General features: G+C 39.9%; 1 protein-coding gene across 2 annotated transcripts in view; it reads left to right on the top strand.

The window, feature by feature from the left end:
• LOC121952897 (neuronal migration protein doublecortin-like) overlaps nucleotides 1-20,864 on the top strand; it is a 31,161-nt gene extending 10,297 nt beyond the window's left edge. The window contains exons 4-7 of one of the 2 annotated variants that reach the window (XM_042499764.2): nucleotides 10,380-10,482; nucleotides 13,015-13,104; nucleotides 16,592-16,689; nucleotides 18,038-20,864. In XM_042499764.2, coding sequence (XP_042355698.1) covers nucleotides 10,380-10,482; nucleotides 13,015-13,104; nucleotides 16,592-16,689; nucleotides 18,038-18,094 — 348 coding nt within the window. In that variant the 3' untranslated portion in view covers nucleotides 18,095-20,864. The remainder of the gene's footprint in view (nucleotides 1-10,379; nucleotides 10,483-13,014; nucleotides 13,105-16,591; nucleotides 16,690-18,037) is intronic. The other variant, XM_088088693.1, reaches the window with a different exon arrangement.
• Nucleotides 20,865-24,396: the final 3,532 nt, after the last annotated feature.

Here is a 24,396-nt window from a genome sequence, read left to right as displayed (position 1 = left end):
AGACTCGTGTGGAAACACCCTTAGTTACATGTTGAGGAACAAATTACAGATATTTCTTGTGGCATGTAAAAGAAGACACATAATAAAGGGCAGGGTGTCTTTAGCAACCTTGACTATTCTCTGGTGTACAGTAAAGGGATCTTCCAGCAGTTGTAGTCAAACAGAATCCAGGGCACAGAAATCCCCATGAGAAGATGCTGCAAAAAACCCATTTTGCTTCCACTGGCTGAATGTGGGCAGTAAAAACCTGTGCTGACATTAGACCGTTGTTCAGTGTACACAGAATTACAAGAATAAAGGTAATACTCCTGAACTAAACCAATCTGTATTAAGGTTTTAATTTTATTAGCAGCAAACATTGCATATCGACCTTGTTAACACAATGGTAAATGTTAACATTTTAACAGCAGGTCCATCTGTTCTTTTCCATGATTCTCAAATGGAAACTCCATTTCCATGAGCTACCAGACTGCATTGACAGAGACAGTAATTTTACCTTATTGTGTGTCTGAGAACTAAAGTAGCATGTCATCCACAATAGTGCATGGGTTTATGTGTGGCAAAGACATCATGCAGAAAACCCTGTCATGTCAAGCAAGAAAAACGTTTTTAGAAAGGCTCGGGAAAATAGTTTATTGAGGCTAAGACAAGCATACCTTGACCAAGATTTGAGTTTTTGGATTTGAATTCATCAGCAGCATTACTGGAAAACTACAGAATGACATAAAAACATCAGAAAACAAATAATGGAGCCACCCTTTAAGCTATTTAAGATATGCGTATCAGACTGAACATTCTTTATTTCACAGGCAATAAAAATTTCAGAACTTTCTGTTTGACTTTGATTTCAGTCCAGTTTTAAGGTATTGTTTCCCAACACAAATGGTAAATAGAACCAGTCAAATATCAGCTATGGACCTTGCTTTAGTGAAGAAAATGGTCTTGCATGCTTTGCTTTTAGGACAATTATGTTCACATAGTAAGACATTGCAGTATGGTTTGACAACTGTCACATTTAAGTTGTGTCTCAGTTCCAGATTACTGTGCATTCATTTCTTGTTTAAGATGGTTTCCTCCAATAAAGGTTTACCATGAGCATTAGCAGATTACATACTGTGTAATGAGACGCAGCTGCAAACTCAGCAGAAACAAAAGCACAAGAATGGCGAAAGCTAATCAGATGACCCATATGAGGCACACAACATGCTTTAATTTTGCCTAAAAGTCACTCCCTGGGGAAGACTATTGTTTTCTCAACACAGCTGGCTAAGCTAAAAGGACAAAATGTTTTATTCATAGTTATGCTTTATTGGAGCAGCCACCATGGAGGGTCACCCACCTGGAAGGTTGTGGAAAGGTCTGTGAGATGAACCGTCTAATATATCCTTTATATCAACATGTGCGCTACTTTATGAAGTAATAAATAAATTGTGTGGTGCAACAAAATAGAGTGCACAATTTGGTCATAAATTTAGTTTTTTGTGTAGTCGAGTTACAAAAACACTCAATAACTGCAATAAAATGTATATTGCAGTATGTTTTCTCGTGATAATTTTAAATCTCAAACTCGTCACACCTGTAACTGACTGCACACATCAAGTACCTAGGCTTTCCAGACTGTTGTGAATCCCGGTTAATTAGCGGAGGCGGAGATGTGGAGCAAGCGTGAAAGCATGTGTGGAAACGAACATGGACATCTGTTCCTCAGTCCTCTCTTTGATATGGTTAAATGTTCACTAATTCTCCTGTGGGGACCTTTTTTGCTGTATAATTCATTACAGATGGGCTCGGGATCGTGCCCTGCTGAGCTCCTTTAGGTGTTGTACTTCTTCAATTCGTTTTCCTCTGTATTAATAAGGCTGGAATCACATGGAGGAGGGGAGTTGAGATGATAGATGGGGGAATTTGATTTTAATGCTCTCTCCCAGGGGTGCAGTCTGGCTGCCCTGGGTCTCACACTGGTTTTCCTGCCGATACACTTGCTAAGATGTTTGGCTGTTGTAATCATCTTATGGACTTTAATTTTCATGTTTTTATCTTTGTGGTTGGGCTGTGGTTCCATTTGTTGCCATGCGTTCTCCTCCATGCATTTTTAATGATGATGCGTTTGCACAAAATGAAATTAATCCCCACCATATGGTAGCCATTCCAATCCGAGCATATTGATTTATTCGTCATCGCTGCAGATATAGATTAATTACTTCATGATTATTGTCCAGTGATCTTGGACTGGTGACAGTTTCACTGCAATGCACAAAAAATATGAGAAAATGCTGCACACATGATTGTCTTTGTGTGCTGAGGCACACTGCAGCTGCTTCATGGTGGAGGTGATATGGTAGAAGCAATATTGATGCAGTGCCCGCCCCTCCCTGACTCTGCGCCGATCCTCCTCTTCCCATTCCATTGCGATAGCTGCTGGGACCGGTTGCTAGGAGACCACATCCCAGGCACAAAGAGAGCCCAGCTGGTGTGGACTGGTCTGTCAGATACCACATCCTGTAGTGGGTGTGAGAGTTTACTATCAGTGCAAAGCTTTGGTTTAAAAATCACATGTCATGTATTTTTGTATACATTCCATGATTGGTTGCGATTAGGAGAACTATGGATGATAGTGTTTGCTTGTGTAGGATCAGTTTGTGACTGAGATAAAAGGCGTTTCAGGTTTTGGTAGCGTTTTTTGAAAAATGCCTACTTTTCACTCTTGATCTGCCTCTTTTCCTGTAGCACCGGGTAGACTCTAAAGACAGCCTGCCCTCCTCTCTTTGTCAGTGTTGTGAACAAAATCACTCCCATTTTCCCCTCAAATGCTGCTGCTTTTCACTTCAATCGGGGAAGGGTGGGGCCAGTGGATTCAGCAGTCATTTTCCTTTCTTAGAGCAAATTAGGATCATTTTATTTTTGCCGATGGGTAATAATAATTTCCCCGTACATTTCTTGATTTGCCCTCACTGCTTCTAAAGGCTGCATTAAATAAGAGGGAGTTTATTTAATTGCTGTCAGCCATTTTGTATTCATTCCTTTTAGATGGAGGTGTCAGCATAAGAGAATGATTTGCATTTAACATCCGCTTGCTTGTTCATTAGAATTGCACATTGGCAGGCTTTTCGTCTAATAGATGCCAAATCTAAATGCGAAATATGTTGATGGTACATTGTGCTGCAGCATTGCGGAGGTCTCTTTAACAGATTAAAGTGCCCATTGTTCTGACCTGGTTTAGAAATGTGGTTTGCATTTAAGTCCTTTTTTAGAAAAATTGATTTGTCAACAAAGAGAGTGAGGAAAAGAAATGGATGCTTCAGGCGCGCTTCAGGCACAAGGTCACGCTGTTATTGTCGGAGAACAAAAGATTTTAAATTTTCTTTAAAAGTTAATAACTTGTGGAGAGAAATTATTCACTGAATAGGATATGGATGCAGGCATGGGTTTAGGGCTTCTTAACGACTAAAATACATCCGCTAATGGGGAAGAAAAGCCTGCTTTTGCTTGGTTATCAGTGCTCTTGCAGTCTGCCTGCTCTTTGCCATGCTGCAGAAGCAGTTGTCATGGCAATAAGCTCTGCCGTGATGGATTCGCTTTGTGACAATGGCTGTAATACGCTGAGTGTGCTCTTTACATTGGGTCTTACCTGCTTGCTCCCTGCTCCTCACACTTCACTGTAGCCACATTTCACTCGTGCACACGCCCCCATACACACGGTGTTAAACGGAGGCAGACGATCAGGCTGACAGAGGGGCGTGGTCCCCATGATGAAGCATCTCGAGCAGGCATGGAAGCCTGTCTGTGTCCTCAGTGCCACAATCCCTTCAGTCCCCCCGTCTTCTGCATAAGCACCACATCAACAAGTGAGCATGACCTGAGGGGGAAGAGGAGGAAGCACAATTTAATAATGCTAAGGCCACATCAGTCAGCCAAATGGAAAGCCTGCTTCCTCGGGGTTGGGAAGGGGTGGGGTTAAAACAACACCAGGCACCAGCTGCTCCCCATGACTGCGCAGATATTGCTGCCTAACTGGCTCATCTGTGCTCCAAATGCATCCGGAGCACCTACAGTAGCACACAGACACTGTACCAGTGCACCAAGGTCACAGACAGGTCAGAGAGGCAACTGCAATTAAGAATCATCGTTGGAGTGTGAGAAATCACTGCAAAGCGACTGCTATTGCTCCTATGCTGTTTTTATTTATATTTTCATCTACTGCATTCGACTTTTGTGCTTGTATTATATCCACAAACTGAGCTGTTGCTACAAAAGCAGACAGCCTGACATGTTTTTTTTGTCTTTTTTACTTCTGTACCGTCTGTGTTGAAATGGACAAAATGGAGACGCAGTTTGTATTTTTGAGGAATATTCCACTCGGTGCAGAGGTGCTGATATTGATCAGGTCTGTGTGCCTACAGTGAAGGAAATGGTGTGGGAGTTTCCCCATGGGTTTGCAAAGCAAGGTCTAACTGGCTCTTTTTTAGCCGTTATCTTTTTTCATACTTCGCTTTTCTCTCACAAAGCTCCGTAATGCTGAGACTACACAATATAACATTTCATGAAAACTAAATTGCTCACTGAGGTTTGATTTTTGTTTCATTAAATGCTCTGCCCTCAACCTTGTGTCATATAATCCTATCCTCCGTAAATTAAAAAAGGCTGCAGTGTGCACCCTCGCAAAGCCATTGTCTTTATTTCAAGACTTTGTTTCCATCTGATTCATGTTGAGGCAGAAACCCTCACAAACTGATCTGAGATCACTCTATTGTGTCTGTCACAGCACAGCGTATCAGTGTAATCAGTTATATTCGATTCTACTAACTGGCCGCTTGCTGACTCATTAGCACCAATGGTAAACCTTTACTGTCGACAGATAAATCCTAATTAGATGAGTCATGACAGAGAGTCAAACTGCATAATGCAACATTGAATAGCTTTACTCCTGCACAGAGATCAATTAACCAGGCTGTGCGGAGTCAGAGATGACACAGATACAGGACCTGTAGGATCATCAATTGTTCATTTGCTGTTGCCCTTATTGTCCTGCTGAAGGGTGAGCCTGAAGACCAGCAGCTGCTTGTGGAAGACAAAGGATGCATGAGCTTTGTTTGGAGACCTTTCCTGGTGCTTCACACACACGCAGTGGCGATGAGCTGCTGTTTGATTATGTGACTTAGATACTGAATTCATTTTGCGGACCAGATTTTTTTGGCATAAGTTGGTGTAAACAGTTTTCCTTTGAAAAATCCTAGACATCATACCATATATCCATATAACCCATAACATTTTGAGGCACTGCCCAGGGGCGTATCCAGGGAGTGGCCTGGGGTGACACAGGCCACCCCTGAAATCTGATTGGCCACCTCAGTTGCCAACCCATTATGACTGGCTATCTGTCCAGCCAGCTTGAACTGTTTAAACAGTGAATTAAATTATTGTTTATTGGTGCAATTCAGCCTTAACCCTGACAGGCAGTATTGTGTCAGAGTAGTGTCTGGCTTGATTTATTTTACATTCAAATGAATTGATCAAACTGTTGAAAAGTTTGTTCACCCAGGCTTATTCATTTTTTGGTACTTTAATTGTGTTAGCACTTTATACTTGCTATTGTACTATTACTTTAGGAGGAACAATTTCTGTAATAAAGTAAGGAAGCGTTATTTTAGTTTTATGTGGTGTCATTCTGATTGGTAGGTTTATTTATCATTTAAACTCAAACATAAACAGGAATGTAAGACACTACAATGTTAGTAATTAAAGTAGGTATGGGTAGAGGAGACATAAATTGTAAAATAAGCTATGCTGACGCATTTGCCCACAGCAGCACCCATATTTCATGCCACTGGCACTGCTAAACCAAAATCAAAATGACTGTTGTTTTTCAACCTGTGGTTGTGGTACTTTACAGGTTGTCCCACTAAGTTTTCCCATTTACAGTGAAATATTACCTCTCTGCAAGCAGAGGAGGAGAAAATGTTATTTGTTTTGCTACCTTATATATAATGCGCATTAATGTTTTATGTTACTGAAGAAAATGGGTTTCATATGGTGAAGTTATTATATTTTGTTATACAATATTTATTACATTATTTTATCAAAGGAGATGCCGTAAATCTTGAAGTGAAATTCCCAGGTGTTTTAAATAGCTTGTCAAACCTTGTGGTTTGATAAGTGAATCCTATAACAACTGAAATATCACATCCATGAGGTAATTCCCAGGCATTCTCTGTTTTGTAAAACAAAATCTGGAGTGAAAAATTGTGTATTAAGCACCATGGCGAGGAACTGTAAAATTTACACTAATTTGTGGCCTACCAGGAAGATCAGTGTTACAGAGCATTCAGTTTCTGTATTTAAACTTTTGCAGCCTGTAGATGATGGCCCAGAGTCGGGCCAAAGGAACTCTGAATAATTCAGTTGTTGTAGTTGGTGGATCGCTGCATAACTGCTGGTGGTGTTGGTGGTTTTTGGGGGGTCATGTGGTCCGGACAGCTGGTGAGGCAGAGATTAGGGGATGGGCTTGGTGGGATAGAGGGTGGGGGGCACCTGGAGTCTGGACAGAGCCAGTTTTTATTTGAAAACCCCTCCCACTTTACTCCAATAACATAAATGTATATATACACACTAACTCTATAAGTAAAAATGCTGTACGACAGGACTTCTTATAATCTTTAATATGAATGGCATCATGTTGTCCCATATTTGGTCTCATTAACCAACTGTTCCCCAGAAATGTCTTCTTATGACCAACTTTTTACACATTTCAGTGCTGACATGTTTGTGCAAAATAACTGATTGTTGTGTTTTATTCAGTTCTACCACTGTATCATATTGTAAATTTCAAATTAGAATATTATTTTTGTAATTTATAATATCTTTAGATAATTATTTTACAGAAAGTTAACACTACACTAACACTTAATGTCACATCAGTTATGTTAATGGGAACAATGTCATGTTATAATCAGTGATTGATAACTATATATATGCCTAAAGTAGGCTTATATTTACAAATTTGGTCTACTCACACAATGACATATTTTTACTGCTGCTGCAAGATGTTGCAGATGGTTTCAGGACCATGTAATCCATCTGCACAGAATGACAAGCGAGCCTGTCCCCTTACAGTGGTCAGTGTCAGTATTCTGTATTTGGCAAGGTTTTGTTTTTGACCTCAGATTTGACACAGATTTTTTTCTTTCTTGGTTATGCACCCTTCTCAGAATGCACTATTGACTGAGTGCTACATCCGATGCATCATTTTTATTTTACATCCACTACTGATGCTACTAAATGACAGCTCATTTGGTGTTCACATCCTGCAGAAGTACTTCCACCTAAGAATTGTAGAATCTTATTATATTTGAAATCCAATGCTCAACCTTTCTTGAGACTTTTGTTTGGGCATTCTTGACTTAATTCTCTCACCTTTTCTTTTCAGTTTTTCTGTTTGCACATGGCCCTGCAGTCTCATGACCTTTTTTTGGGAATTGCCGGGCGTTTACCTATGCTAATTAGGATCAGCTGGCACACGCTTTAGTTTACAAGGACAATTGGATTAATCATTATAAGAACACAGGTGCGAACAATTCTGCTGTTTAAGAACACGCCGTGAATCTGACGCAGATTTTCCTCAGGACCTCTCAAGAACAAATTTAAGAAAAAACACTAAGCAAGATATGGGTAAATGAGGAATGTCCTCTGATCCTACTGATGCAGCTGACTGACCTTTTCAAACTAAGAGAAGATGCGTCTTAACGGATATCCAATGTTCTCAAGCTGGTCTGCCCTTTCCTCACTGCAGCAATGTTTCAAAGGGAGTCTGACATTTTACATTTGATCTGATCGAATGCAAAGCAGAGCGGTTTTTCATAACACTTCTATCAACCGTAAATGTATATCAGAAAACAATTCAAAAATTTGGTTAACCGAAACGGTTAACCCATGGTAGGCATTCCATACGATAAAAAAATACAAAAAGGTACAAGGTAGATTTATTAGTCATTTTTTTCAACATAGTTTTTAAATGTAATTTAAAAGATTAAATGAAAAAAATGAAAATAAAAATTTGCCTGATTGGTCAGGAAGTCGTGCACATGCAGACAGATTGGAAACACACTGTACATTAATTATTTGTGGACTTAATGATTCAAAGAGGACTGATCAAAGATCTGCACTGTAACTGTAATGTGAATCTTCAGTGATCTCTGTAGGGAATAGGATTAGTAGGATTACCTCGAAGGATTCAGTGTTTTTTGCAAAGAACTCTTAAGGAGGATGGATGCTCTCTGAAACATGGGGGTGAACGCAGGTTATCTCAGAGTATGCCATGTTTGCGCTGTGTCACACTGAAGAAAAACATTAAGAAACATCTTTGTTTTGAAGATTATTGAATCTCTTGCTAGGTGAGTGGACAGATTGACTATGAAGTGTTGCCTGTCAGAAACCAACAGAGAGGACAGAATGTTCATTTTGAATGATTCGATTCTGTGAAAGGAGATTAAGGTTAGCAGTCTGTTGGATAAACACTTTATCCCTTTAATCAGCTCTGTTCTTAAAGCTATTAAAACATGGACTAGCCTCTACCTCCGGCCCGATCCCGTCTCCTGTCCTCCACCCGCTGGCCTTTGGGGGGGAACAGTAGCGCTTCCTTAATGCTTCCATCTTATGATTAACAGTCAGGTGCCCTTGTTGCCACACAACAGTTCAACCTAATGAAAGTAACATGTATCTAATCTCTTGATAATGAACGCGGTGGAAATACCCACATTTGCAGCCTTTTAAAATTAGGCTGAAAAACCAATTAGGTTTTGATCCCAGGAGTCAAAGCACCGTCTCTGTGCTTCAGCAGGGATCTTTCAGGCCTGTAGCCGGGGAATCTTAGAGGGGTACAGCTGTTGGATGCCTCTCCAGCGAGTCACCACCGCACACTTTTAGCTTGTCTAGCAGGACGGAGAATCAACATGGCAGCTGCTGGGGTGGGGTGTTCCCAATTTATCTGCAGCTCATAGTTTGGATGTGTATCACAAAGGAAACCATGATACATCTTGACTATCCTGGCAGACGTCCCAACAGGGGGTCGGGCCGTGGACCTCCACGGAAAGATCAGCAGAGCGTCTTGAAACAGTGAGAGATGTGTGTTTTTTGGAAAATTACCCCAAAATTAGTCCTGCGAATGAAGGCAGAGTGAGTCATCTGTATTGGAATTAATTCACATGCCTTGATCCAGTAATTCAAGTAATTTAATCTGGTGTTGAAAGACAAACTGGAGATGAGGTTGAGATGCTTGGTAACAAATCTCATCTGCACCAAGACAAGAAAACGGCAACCAAAGCAAAAGCTTTTAGCTTGAATGGCTTTAATAGGCGTGCCTGAGCTGGTAACAGCGCCTGTATAATGGTGAGCGAAGGAGAAGGTGTGGCCCAAAGACATCTGTCCACTAAAGCCATATTGTGTCAACAGCTGCTATAGAGTGAAAAAGTCCCCGGGGATGGAAGTTGAATCACTTAAACATTACAGCAAAGGTGTAACATTATACTCTCTGTTTGGGCTTTTTGTGCCTTTCTGTCTGTTTTGTTACAAGCAGCTACTGTGGCCAAAGGCATGTTAACATGACAAGTAAAACACAAAGGTGGCTTACTACGTCTAAGCAACTAAATCCTTTGGCTGGCAGACAAGGAAGACTTTTTACTTAACTGGATTCATCCACGTAAGGCTGTGTGTTTACAGAGTTCATCATTTCAGATCTGTGAGCACATTATTCATGGCGCTTCCTCTGCAGAGCTATTAGCAATGCTTCATCGTGTTGAAAATGCCTGTATGAGTTACATTCTTTTTTAATTAGTCCTGAGTCAGCATTTCATATGCACTTTTATTAAATGGTGAATACTAACAACATGAATATAATGAGATGAATATGAACAAAGAATTTTCTCTTGGCAATTGCACAGTCTTTGGTTGTGTAATTCTCGCAGTAGGTGCAGTAAAGATTGATTGTGATTGATTGCATTCATTAGCATTTAAAACTAACAATACTGGCTTCAGGGATGGCAATATTGATCTGTTGATCAGTCTGCTACTTTAGTCCAGACTGAAACATCTCAACAACTGTTGGATGCATTGCCATGGAAGTTTGTTTGAATATTAGAGGATGAACCCAATGACTACCACTCTGTGGTAAGATGGTGACTTTGGTAAATATTATACTTGCGTAGCATCCACATGTTTGCATAGTCGCCTTAAAGCATGTCAGCATGCTGATGTTATCCTTTATCTCAAAGCACTGCTGGGCTGTAAGTACAGCCTTACTGAGACGCTAGCAACGCTACAGTCCTAATCTACCTATGATACAAGTTGCTTTCAGATTATTAAGGGTCTCAATTTTTCTGTCTTCACAGGTTACCTGCCTTCAAGATTTCTTTGGTGATGATGATGTCTTCATCGCATGTGGACCAGAAAAATTCCGCTACGCCCAGGATGACTTCTCTCTGGATGAGAATGGTGAGTGTGATGACAGTGGTCTTTATTTTGCATAACAGACACAAGGGGCATTACCCACATTTTCAATTTGTGCATAAAAAATGGAGTGGACACACCAAAAATTTGAAAAAAAAAAAAAAAACCCTCCATATATGGCAAAAAAATTACCTTTGGGAGAAGTGGTTAAAGTTTGTGTTTCAGTGAAGGGAAAATGCAAATAAGTGCAATGGACACAGATTCAGCAAATAAATTATGACATAATTATGACATACCATCATTCCATAGGGCACTGCAAGCTCTCTTCACTGTCTTTGGATGGCTTTAAACATGATCATGTAGGCTATGTTCACAGGGCTGTTCCCAGAGCTCTCCAAAAAGTGCAGATCGGTAACATAAGGGGGGTGAGATGGAGTAAAGTTTACCACAGTTCATCTACCCATACTACCCACATTGTTCTGAAATAAAGCTAGTTGCAAACTTACGAAATGTCACTTTAACATTTGGATGTATCATATTGGATTTTCTCTGTAAGAAATATTTTATATCCACATACAAAGCTGTGTGCTTGAGGAGGAAAATGATGCATGTGAGAGGGAGGCATAGAAGAGAGAAGTCTGTTATCTGCAGCCAGCAGCGGGGATAGGAAAAAGGTAGAGGGGAGGAAGAAAAGCCATTAATCTGTCCTGTGACAGGTTTAGGCCAGCTGATCTGCTGGTGCTGATACTGCCGAGAAATCGAGGAGAGAAAATGTAAAAACCAATCCTCTCTCAGAGTCACTCTGCTCCCCAAAGAGCTGAAAACCCTATTTTTAACAACCCACTTCCACCTAATGTCCCCTCCTCGAATCGTTCAGTATCTCCTAAATGTCTTTTAATCATCACACGGTGCTGACACCAGGCTGGTTTGTCTTCCCATCATCTCGTCTCTTCCCCTCAGTGCCTCGTCAAATCTTGGGAGGGTGGAGAAGATGCCGGCTCATTTGTAATGATTTTGGCCTTTTTCTTTCAGCATACTCCACGACCCTCCCCACTGGAACCAAAGCTAAATTGTTTCATTCAGTCTATAATAAGCTCGGGGCAATGCTAAATAAAATGGCAGAGTCTGGAGCATCCAGACATGACTGAGTTGGCCTCAGTGGAGTGAGGTAGCGGAGAGAACGCTGTCTGCGATACATCACATAGACATTACAACAACACACATATCCATCTGTTTATCTGCAAAAACCAGCCAAGAATTTTTCCTTCTATACTTTTGTTTGGGCTAGAGATGAGCGTTCAGTGTATTTTTCTCTTTTCTTCCACTCACACACCTCTAAAGCTTGGTTTGGCAGAATTCCTGAAATAGATTTAAATCCCTTGTGGTTATTTTTCACACTCCTTATGTTAAACACAACACTATGATGGACATGCAGACAGGGAGGAGGACATGTGTACCTGCAGCTCTGTTTATGCACCATCAGTTGAAGTTGAGAGGGAACCTGCGCAGATCGACTCAGGGCTATATCGAGACCACTGAGTAGACCAGACAAGCTGCCAGTCTGCAGCATTGTCAGAGGAGTGGTGGTGGCACACCTTGCAAACAATAGCACACGAATGCGCGTCTGTATCCAGTAGTGTGTGAAGGTTAAGAGAGAGAAGACAGACGCGGTACGATCCCAGGAGACGGAGGGAGGACAGATAGTATAATTAGCATCAAAAGTGGAAGAGAGCAGGGAGGGGGGAGGAGAGAGAGAGCCTGACAGAACAAACAGAGGGGAAGATGCAGAGGGAGGAGTAGCGATGTCTGGAGTCTGTCTACCCTGATTAATACAGTGACCCAGAATATACAGCATACATTTCTATATGATTGATATAAACCCTTGTTGCTATACGTGCATGAATTCACAAGCAACAGATATCTTGAATCATAGCCAGTAAACCCAGAATTTTTCCAGATGACATTCAAACTATTTACAGTTTGGGCTAGGTATTGTTCAAATTTTTCACTGCCAGTATGATACCTACATTTCTATACTGCTATAAAAATCTAGGTGGCTCTGAGAGCTCAATACAGTACACATTTAAAAAAGCATGAAAAGAGACACAATACAAGCAAATGAAGAAACACCTTTACCAATTTTACAACACATACTCAGCATTTACAAAAAGACTTGCCAAAAGCTCATCACACAACAGATATTTTTTTGTCTAGGGGAAACTAAAAAGTGGTGCACATGGCCTGGACCCACTTGTTGTTGCCATGGTTTTTGGCTCCTACACTTACTAAAGTTGGCTGCCTGTCAGTGTTACCTCCTTTTACCTTTTTTGTCTTATTTGGTTGATCATACAAATATAATTGCAGATATCTGCTGTTAATGCCGCATTAGCCTTTTGATTGTATTATAATTACTAAAGCATGCGATCACAATGACGGATAGCCAACTTTAATAATTTGATGATCCCAAAGCATGGCAACAACAAGCCTATCCTAGTGGTGTGCATCACTTTTTTTTGTTACTCCTGGAAACAGTTTCTATTGTTCGTTATCTAACTTTCTTTGGGCTTCTTTTCACAGAATGCAGGGTGATGAAAGGAGCCAAAGGCCAGCGTGGTTCAGTGAAGAGTCCTGGTCCGATCAGGCGCATCAAGTCTCCTGCTGAATCAAGTGAGCCCATTATTATCTCACCCACACCATAACGCTTCCTGTTTGAAGTACAGCACAAACTGACCTCCCCTTGTTCTATAAATCAAAACAAAGAGAGCCAGTGGAAAATGAAACAAGGCTTTATCTGTTGCTGGAGTGAAACATCATAAAATATGACAGCAGAGCGATAAAGTGATCTGCTCCTGGTGTTGCTCTGTAGCTGACCTTGACCTTTGACCTTACTGTGTAGGGAATGGTTACAATAAAAATGTATAATTTCATAAGGATCAGTACTGTTCCATAGAGGATGGCTGAAAAATACAATCAGAATTGCCTCCAGTGAAAATGTATTTTTATTTTGTTCAACTATAATCTGCATTTTGTTGAAAATCCTCTCTGTGTTATCTGGCTATGCTTCAAGAGTTGGACTTGGACTGTTTTTACTGGGGGGTCCAAACAAACATTGGCTCCTTAATCTCCCTAAAACACCCCATAAACACCCCCTAATACTAGAGAATGGGGACAGTTAAAAACCCATCCTTTGTTCACTGAGGGTAATCTGATGAGATTTAGAATAATGTTGCTATTGCAGATTCTTTAAGAAAAATACATGAATAAAATATGAGTAGTAAACAAAGACAGTGTAAACAGCTTTCGGCTGTTTGTTTCACAATCAGGCATTTTAACATTTAATAATATCCAGGAGGCAATAGAACTGAGTAGAGTCACTGGTGCCGGCTCCTGCTTGAATCTTTTATCAGAACAGCAGCTTTTAACACCGGAAAACGTTGCTATACCTCTTTGTTGCAGTGAGTTTATATAGCTGCACCATGAAGCTGGCTGAACAGTTGGTGCTATGAAATCCGATCGGGTGCAGGCATAAGAAAAAAGGGTGTTATCTTTGACAGCTTTCATGTAAACTATGAAAACTGGAAAAAAAAACACTCAGACAGATATGGCATCCATTTTTTTCTCACGTTTCACATAGCGGCACAAATTATGCACGTTTGATGGACTGGATATTGCCATATACCACGATGGCACACAAACACAGAGGCTTTCCTCTTAGAGCCCGTTAAAGTATGAGTGAGTGACAGCGTCTCTTCAACGGTTGAAAGACAGATCAGGTGAGTTATTAAATCCCCCGGAGGATAAATGCAGACAGTTGATGCTCTGAGTTGACAGTGTGGTAGCAGGAGGTAGTCCACAGTTCCCCCCCACCTATCACTTTAGGTGATAGGTGGGGGGGGGCATTGGGGTCTCCAGCCCTGCAGGGTCCCTCCGTCCTTCAGGGGTCTTGAATATTTTATTGATCACTGATGGGGCTGATGGCCTTTAACACAGCAGATGGTTGGCGAACATGCTGGAAAGGTAGTTTACTGTTGAGCATTAACTACCTCTGTGATACCTTTAGAGGTCAGCAGGGTTATAAGGGGGTTGCGACAAAAGGATATGTTTGTGATTTGCATATGTTATCTGTGTTTACTAATTGTAAACAACGCTGACTGATCATGAAAAACCATAAAAATAAATCAAACCATAAAAAGCCAAATACATATATATGAATTTATTGCGGTACACCTTTCCTGAAATCAATTTGAAGCATCACAAAAAAGTTTTAGTCATATTTTTATGACTATATTTATTTTCTGAACCATCAATATATCTTGATAGTAGTATGAGACACATTATTGGTAAAAAAAAAAAAAAAAAAACTTCCTCTAACTCTTGCACATTTGCACGAATCAACAGCTTAATGAAGATAACCAACCAGTGCCGAGGAGTCAGTGGCTGCTTGTGAACTGCAGTCAAACTGTCACATTAGTCAGCGCTGATCAAATATGAACCACAACTGTTACCGCACTTCCTGTTGTCTCACCTCCACACTGTTCAGAAACATATTTTAGTGTACTGTTAAGCTGTAAAATGAGAATGTTGGTACGTCGGTTGGTTGTTTTCCAACATGGCAGCCAGGTCACAAACTTTTTCATTTCACAGCTAAACAGTATGCAAAAATATGTTCATGAAAACATTTGAGGTAAGACAGTGGCATTACAGTAATAGAATATTGAGTCATGTGTGATCACCGCTGCATAGTTCGACTGCAGTTCACAAGCAGTGATCAACATAATTGACAGCTTTGTTATAGACTTCTTGGCTCTGATTGGTTGTTTTCATTCAGCCACAGTAGATTTTAAAAAATGCCATTAAAAGCAGTACGAGACGGCAAAGAAACATTTATTTTTTACTACCTCGTTTACTTCTGTCAGGATGTAGTGACAGTTTCAAGAACTTATTTTTATACAGAAATACTAATACCTCAACAGATTCAGGGATCTGACTAAAGCACCTCACTGTGAAATTATAATCAAACTATCAAGCACTGTGTGTTGCCATCTTTCTCAGGATGCTTCTCCTGCCTCTCATTGGTTAAAAGCTGGTATTAAGGCCTTTGATTGGCCGACAGCTCAACAGTCTGTGTACACGTGCCTTGAAACACAGACTCATATTCTCCAGCATGTAATATCAGCCTAAAATAGTGTAGGTCTGATTTACACAGCAGTTAGCCTACTTACCAGCACGTTTTTCAGCCTCTGGCATCTAAAAAAAAAAAAAACTTTTTGTATTTGGGGGCACTGGGTTTAATGAGTTGAATGCACTGAGAGTGTGTTTGGCATGGCCCTGGGATGGAAGCCCATGCTGAAACAAAGAATTATTCAATTAGACATCACCACACTGGAGTAAGTTTTCTACAGAGGATGACTAAATTTCTCAAATGAGGAAAAAACCTGGACTATGTGGGCAACTTCGCTGTATGAAGAGAAAAGGTTACTCTGCCTCTGCTGCAGCTGAGTGTTTAGTCTTTAAATAAAGCAGCTGCACTCTCTGTTCAGTGTGTGTGGGAGAGCTGCTCATGTTTAGATTTACTGATTTTAAGATTCCAAGATAACAGGACTTGTAATTTTTAGGTTGGTCCTTTTTAAAGTGTTTCGAACAGCTTGTTAAGTCTACATTTGTAAAAGTGTCTGAGTGGTTAAATGAAGCCAGTGGCATTAAGCTGGTTAACAATGAAGCGTTGTGTTTTCAACACTCGCTGGCTCAAATTTACACCGGCCATCTGGCTCATAGTCTTCAGAATTCTTTTCATCTCTTATAGACAAAAAACTCTTTTAAAGCACTTAACACTCACAACTACATCACATCGCTCCGCTCTTAGATATAAACACAATGTTCCACACATAGGGAAGCCTAGCAACGTGGCAGGACGCAGAGCGAGTGAATAAAATGTCATCTAACAAACAGAAAGCTTGTCAGCCACCTAGACCTGGACCAACAGCGTGCGACCACACTGAAGCCAAATGAGGCCGCGGTTCAGGAATGACTTTTTTCCAGAGCCAGGCCTCTCTTGCACACTTTCCAATCCACACTACTGTTTACCTCTTTTTCTACTGTTTCCCTCCTCATCATGATCCCTCCCGCTCTCCCTCTCCTCTCTGGGCTCCCTCAGCCAACGGGACGGGCTCCAGCAGCCAGCTCTCCACCCCAATTTCCAAGCATTCCCCCACCTCCACCCCCAACAGTCCAGGCATCAACAACAAGCAGAAGGTACCCGCATCTTTCTCCCTCTCCTGACCTGTCACCTCTTTGCCCAGTTGTCTCCATAATCTTCATTATTTTATATCTTAAAGTTCCAGTGTGTAGGATTAAGGGGGATATGTTGGCAAACATGGATTAGAATATAATATTTTTTAAATATGAAAGAATAAGAATAAGAATCGTGTTGTTGTTATCTCAGAATGAGTTGTTTATTTCTACATAGAGAGCATGTCCTCATGCACAAAATCATCCACCATGTTTCTATAATAGCCCAGAATGGACAAACCAAACACTGTATCCATATAGGGCCATACATGCTTTGTTGTCAGCCACCGTAGTTAGCAGCCGCCCTGGGACGAGCAGTATCAGAAAAAACGTGAAATTGCTTTATTCAGTGTTTTCACTGGTTAAAATGACCAGATCCATTTGTTTTGGGATACACTGCCTGCATAAGCAGCGCATATGTGTTGCGATACCTCTTGTTTTTTTGGGGGGGGGGGTTTTGTTGCCAATGTCAACAGACTAAAACAGCCACACTGCCAGCATGAGCAGTGTTGCCCCGGTACGACTCGGCTGCTACTCAGCGGCGGAACATCTAGAGAGTATAATTCTCTCCTATTTTTTTTACACAGGACGTCAGCAGTTCTCAGCAGAAATAGACAGTGGAAATGTTATTTTAATAACTATATTGACATGATGTCACCTTTCACTACAGTGTCTACAGTTCCACTATCTATCACAGACATGAAGAAATACAAATATATCTGTTTAACACAGCCCTTCCTGTTTCTGTTTGAAAATTAAAACCCTTTGAGAACATTTTAGTGTACAGAATCCATTGAGTTGTCAACACAAGGCTTTTAACTGTGAAATATTTGCATGACTGTGTTGCTGACAAGGCCGTGGTTTGTAAAGCTCCATATTAGTTATGGCTTTTAATTGTGAAAATACAGTAGTTACAGCGGCAAGCAGCTCTGCAGCAGCGACGCAGCAAAAATGCTGTCTGTGTCAACACTACAAGCGTACGAGCCGCAGCAGCAGCAAAGTAGCTGTTACATGTTGCTCATGCGTGCAGTGTAGCCAAGGCGTTAACAGGTGCTACACAAGTCAAACAGTGTTGTAGAAACAACGAATTGTACTGTTAAACTGCTTTACTCGTCAATTCATTTTAGAGAGGAGGAGACCTCTGGAGCTGATTCGGCTCCTCGTGAAAACCTCCTGCACAATTATCATTGAAAGTTTTCAGCTGGTTGCAATCTGCAGTCCTTACCACTAGATGTCACTATATCCCCCTAAATCGTAACACACTGGACCTTTCACTGTGAACACATGTGACTTTGCCCCTCTGTGTTTGCAGGATCTCTACTTGCCCTTATCTCTGGATGATGACGACTCTCTCGGTGAATCGATGTAGACGCTCCCTCCTGCAGCTTGCCTCCTTTTTGGCCTGAAACACAGAAGTTTTTATACCTCTGCTGCTTTCCACCTTCACTCACAGTGCCACCTGTTGTCTAGGAGAACCACTATTTGTCTCTTTTTAAGGCCTTAGCCACCAGGGCTATGACACCATTTGCTGCTTGAGAATAACACAAACTTTGTTTTTACCTTTTTGTTTCATTATAACAATCAGCTCGCTTATGTTCAGACGTATGTTTCTATGCGGAAGTTAATAGCCACTATTTCTCAAAAGGGCACACAGTTCACTGACCAGCAGATTTAACGGTGTAAAAAATTTCACTCTTGGTCTCACACATTTTTGTTGAAGGATGCACTCTCACTTTAATATTTGGGTCACTGAATTCCAAGCAGCAAATGGATATTTTTAGGGGTGTTAGTCAGAGCTGACTCAACTTTTGTATCACTTGTATTCGTGACGTTCCTCCATGTCTCCTGTCCTACGGTTAAAGGTGTGAAAGGGTCCTTGTCAGAGGAAATCTGCAAAGCCAGACGAAGTCTTTCTAACCCGCTGTAAATACTGTGTATAGCTATCCCATCGTAACATCTCTGCCCAATGTCCATTGCTGTGCTTCCATAACGTCACCACAATGTCCGTCTAACGTTTGCTCAACATGATACAGGGTATGGTCAAAGTAAAGGAAGAGCCACCACAGAGGGAAAGGATGTGTGGGATGCAGCTCCTGACTGAAGAGCATTATCAGAAGCCAACGCCTCCTCAGTGGAACTAAAAGAAAGATTATAAAACCATCTATAAAATGATAGTTTAAAACCACCATAACAATGGGGGCTTCAGAATCCTTATGTTGGCAATAATTGGCAATAATCTTGTCTAATCAGGGACAAGAAAACATGTAAGAAAAAGCATCCCACACAGCCCTCAGTGAAGTCTTTGTGTTGGTGTTTCCTCTATTTTGACACTCTATATAGACAGTAGGCTATACATGGTGAATACCCTCTGTGTTTTAGATTTTCACAAACTGCAGTGCATGATATTGATGAATGATAATGAAACTTTGGGCATGTAAAAAGCTGATTTGAAGGACCTAATGGTGCATAAAAACAACCAAAGGAAAAAAAAATAGGCCCTTTTTAAAGAAAAAAAGCCAACACATTCAGTCTACAGTTTCTATTGACCAAGTCTAAGTTTTATAGTATGATGTGAAATTCAAAGATTAATAAATAACGGTGTCAAAGCCAAAGTATGATTTTTAGACCAAGAAGTATAGAAAACTTTATTAGTTGTAAAATTGTTTAAATATTCCAGAGGAAGCACACCTGGAGATTTATGCATGTTAGTTTTAACAAAACAAAAAAAAAACAACATCAAGATTAAACCATCCGAGGCAATTCGAGTTTTATCAGGGCGCTAAAAACAGTAGTGGGATTTTTCCTATTTTGCATGGCTCAGCATAGATACAGGGGAGATGAAAACGTAACTGTTGTCTAAATCTATGTGTGGGTTTTAAATTTTTATAAAGTTTTATTAATTTATATCAAGGGTACTTGTCTAGGAATTTCTTTTCTAGTTGCTCATGTGAGCTCTTAACACTTTTTTCAAGCCTCTGTGTGCAACTTTCTATAGCCATGTTTGTTTTTCTATCGACTTGCATCGCGTGTCTTACGAATTCACTTTAAAAAGAATTTTTCTCAGATTTTATTGCAGGGAATGGAGCCTGAGAATCGCTGAATTGGACAAAGCACAAAGCAGGGAGCTACTTCTTTATCTCAGCAACAGACACTTTACTGTGTACTTGCCAGCATTATAATGCGTGACCACAATTCATTTCTCAATATATTGAAAAAAACCCCCAAGTCCTTTGAATTGAAATCTATGCATTCGGATTCCAGAATAGTTAAAAAAAAAATTCTCTTTTCTGTAGGAATGACCTTTTTATACCCAATAGCTTAACGAGAAATGAACTAAAAACTATCTTTCCATGCAGTTATTCCATTGTGATGATGTGAAATGTGTCTGTCTTTAGGCGTGATCTGGTGCCCGCCCTCTGGATGAGCTTTGAATAGTTGTGTACAGCAGCCACTTGATGCTCGCCAAACTACCTGGTGCTGTGAGCTACACCTTTCTCCTGCAGGGAGTGCTGTCACACCAGCACAACAGCTAATATCAGCCACATCCAACAGCACGGACACCTCACTTTACCCACCATTTTGTACAAACCCCCTATTTGTTGTCAGAATCAGTTCTGTATAACCTTACATGCTAATAATGGTCTTGTTTCCTTGATTTTTCTACAGCTTATTACAGCGCTACAGCATATTAAACCTTAACAGAAAATGTTGGTTGTCTTGTGTTAACCTGCCACCACCATGGATGGCGTGAATTCATCACCTACAGTGGTGCCTTTTTTTTTTTCTAGATGTACCATCTTTTTGATAAACAAAAAAAATAAATAAAACGGGACATCGAAGGCTTGTTCTTTGTTAACAGCTGTTTGTAAAACATTTTTAAACGTCTTGAATGAGGAGGCCTCCCAACACACTTTGTTTTGTAGAGTTACAGGACACTATCGTGGTGTAAATATGCTCCCTTCCTGTTCTCTTTCATACATATGCCTTTCTGATCGAATGAATGACTTTTTTTCTTTTTTTTTCTTGGAAATTTACAATGTCCTTTTTAGTGGTATTTTGCAATGTCACAGTGGCTTGTTTCAGTGCTTCATTCAATGTATTAACCGGTATCCTTTTGCAATTAAAACAGTTGTATTTCACCTCTCTGGTCTTCAGTTTATTACAGTGGAGGCCACTTAAAGGAATAGTGGACCCTCCAAATGATCATTTGTGTATCAGTTACACTCTCTGTGTTATGTTGAATTTGATTAGAAATCTTTGTTTTTCTCGTATACCTCTATAGGGAATGGAGAATCCAAAACCTGAGACAATTGAAGTCATAGGGGTCCATGTTCAGCTGCAGCAAAAGTATATCAAAACATCTGTTTACAAACTCGTGCAGTACAATCCTGAGGGGTATTCCATCAAGGTGGATAAAGGGAAAGCCTGACATGTTCAAGTGAGAGATCTGCTCCATGAACGTGGCTTATGCGAGTCCCCACTCAGTAACCATGGTAATTTGTCCTACTGAACTACTCTGCTCCATGGCAGGATAACTGTCGAGCTTAATTTAGCTGCATGTCAAAGAATCCCAAAAGACAGGCCCGTATAGCTGCCTACCTTAACTTTTGACTCGTATTTTAGACTTTTTTTCTCACAATGTGATGGAGCATGAATGTACGTATTTGATTTTGTTACAAAGAATGTAAGAATAATTAAGTCTTTAAAAAAATCATGTCCCACCACTTTTACTGTCTTAAAAAGCCACTAAATATTCAAAATAGGCCAACCTATTTCAGTTAATCCTCATTTTATTCATGATCACCCTAAAGATTTTAGACTGTAGGCTATGCTGTAGCAATGCCCCATTTCCCATCCTGCATTGTGATGGACTGAGTTGATTGTGGTTTGAAGTTCGGTTTTCTGTTTTCTGTTCCAAAATGCAAATATCACGTTTAGTCAGTGTCCGTGATTTGTCTATTCAGCAAATGGCGGTTTATGCTGGTTATTGTAGTTTTTGGGTTACTTCACAATTTACACCATGAGTGAGTAGGTGAAGAAGTTTCAGTGCTCAAATGCAGTGTATTTATAAGTTATCCCAAGAAATCCTATGCAATCATTTTAAACACATCTGAATTTTTTTAGCCTCCATCTCACTATTTATTTATCATCTAATACAAATTTAAAAAAATAAGTGGGCTTGTTTAACTCTGTCAGAATTTCTCCCCAGGCCCTCACGCCCTGTAAAGTTTATTACGCTTTATATTCCTCATAAAGCTTCATCAGTAGCGTTTGTTCAGCCGCTAAAAAAAAACCCAGCGCTCTAATTTTTCCCTCTTTTTGACTCATTTGATCGGCTTTTCATCCATCCGTCCATTCGTCTGGGCTTCTTGTGTTCCCAGGGTGTGAGCACAAAGCGAGGCTATACAAGCCCGTCTTGAGTCAGCCTTAATTACGTGAGGCTACACTGAGTTAGTGGAACAACTTGAGGCTCACTGGGAGATGGCACTAGTTTAAAATGGGCATTTTCAGGTGGCCTTTCTTAAGCTTCATTGATGGAATACCCCCCACGTTTGTGCAGCTGTAAGCTCAGTACTTACCAAACGCATCATATTTTTTACTAAAATCTTTCTATACAAAATATGCTCAAACAAGCAGTGCATCTGCACTTTGTAGGTAGAAGCACCTTTAAATAACATGGGGTGAGTAATTAATATAATCATCATTTGGTGGGTTAAGTATTCCTTTAAAAACTTTTCTGATCTACACAGATTTATTCACATTTTAGAGTCTCAGTGTTCATTTCAAATCAACAATACGTTGATTTTGCATCTATTCCCTATTCACTGACTGGTGAATCCCTAACACAGAATTTTCCTGGCAAAGTCAGAAATGAATCATCATGAGTGTAAATGTGTATGCATGTATGTGTGCAACCGTGATGGCCAATGCTCAGTGTGTGCCAGGAATCTATTAAGAGATGTAAAAATAGATAAAATACTTATAGGAGTTAAAAATAGTATTTCAGAGATCACTACAAAACCATCCCAATCACCATGGGAACAAGAAATTTGTCTCTCATGTTTTCAGTGGTGGCCAAACATGCTAAACAATGGCTCACACTGCCAGTATATTAATTATAACATATGCCTGAAAGAAAATGCTGAACTGTGATGCTTTATGCTGTTTTGTGTATTTTATAAACAATTCTATCTATTAGCAAGTTAATTTCAGTAATTTATACAATATTTTATTATTTTTTATTTGTAAGCTCATTTAAGAGCAAGATCCTTGCATGTGATATGGTATGTGGCTCAGGTTTTATCCTTTTTTTTTTAATTAATAAATATGCTATATGGATCAGTGGAACATTTTGCAGAATACAACTGAACTATATTAGATCTTAATTTGGGCACATAGTTATCTCCCATGGTCCTATAGTCCACATAAGTAACTCAACACACAAACACAAATACTGAGGACAATTTGCACATGCTTGCTGTCACTTTATAATCCCTACATGTTTTAAATATGGAGCATATGCATAGAAATATATTCACTTTATATTATATATGTTACATATGTGAATAGTATCTTAATGTGGATTTATCACAGCATATTCTTTCCAGTTATATTTCACATTTTTATAGTTGTAATATATGTATTGTGTTGGAGAGAGCCCCCTCCTCTCACTACTTTAGTGCAATACTGGAACTGAAACGCTGATTTATGTAGCTTACTCTGGCGGCCTCTGCTGCATGGTGCAAGTATGGACACACACACACACACACACACACACACACACACACACACACACACACACACACACACACACACACACACACACACACAGGCAATATTTAGTAACATGAATAAATACACACAGTTACCCTAATGAATGTCCTGCCATCTGCTGGCTTCTGCTTATATACTGCATATCATCATATCTGAGGAAAGAGTTAAAGCTTCAGTAAAATCATAAACATTAAAATATATTGACTTCTCTACTCACCAGAATTAACTTTTAGATCGGTATCTTGCCAAAAAAATGAAAAATAAACAGAAACTGAAATGTTATCAGTCACTATCTTGCTCGGTAAATGTACAATAAAAAGACTGTAAATATTTAACATGGGCACAGAGAACTGAATGTCCATCTTGTTGCCAAATATTCTGGGCCCTGCAAGGTCATAACACTGTTTTATAAGTGTTGCTTTAAATCATTTAAACATCAGCAACAAAAAGTTTTTTTTTTCTTGCAACTGTCCTTTAAAGTTTCCACAGAAGTGTGGCTGCATGATGTCACAGCGTCTGCCTGTTATCTGGGTTGTTATCAGTTCGATTACACAACACATTCTTCGTCTTAAGTAGCTCATTTTAAACAAACAAGCATGCTTATTATTTTTTTTGGGACATTTTGCTAAAGTATTGATTTATGAGATATGAGGTTGTTTGGTCTTTGGATGGCAGATATGACAGGAGACCGTTAATCTCAAGATAAATGCAGAACAGCAATAAACAGGCTTTGTAGAAATATTTCTGGAAATACTGTTGTAATTCATATTTGTAATTCCTGATGTCTGGAACAGTCCAGTCAATATTTGTGAACAATGCTCTTACCTCTGATGACACTGACATTACACTTTGTATTTTATCAGGGTGACTTCCTGATCAAACAGAGGATATTTATTT

This window comes from Plectropomus leopardus, chromosome 15 (assembly GCF_026936395.1).
Source record: "Plectropomus leopardus strain MGB_pleo_1.0 chromosome 15, ASM2693639v1, whole genome shotgun sequence".
Taxonomy (NCBI): domain Eukaryota; kingdom Metazoa; phylum Chordata; class Actinopteri; order Perciformes; family Serranidae; genus Plectropomus; species Plectropomus leopardus.
Note: the sequence above shows the minus strand (reverse complement) of the source record. Positions and strands in the feature narration are given on the sequence as shown.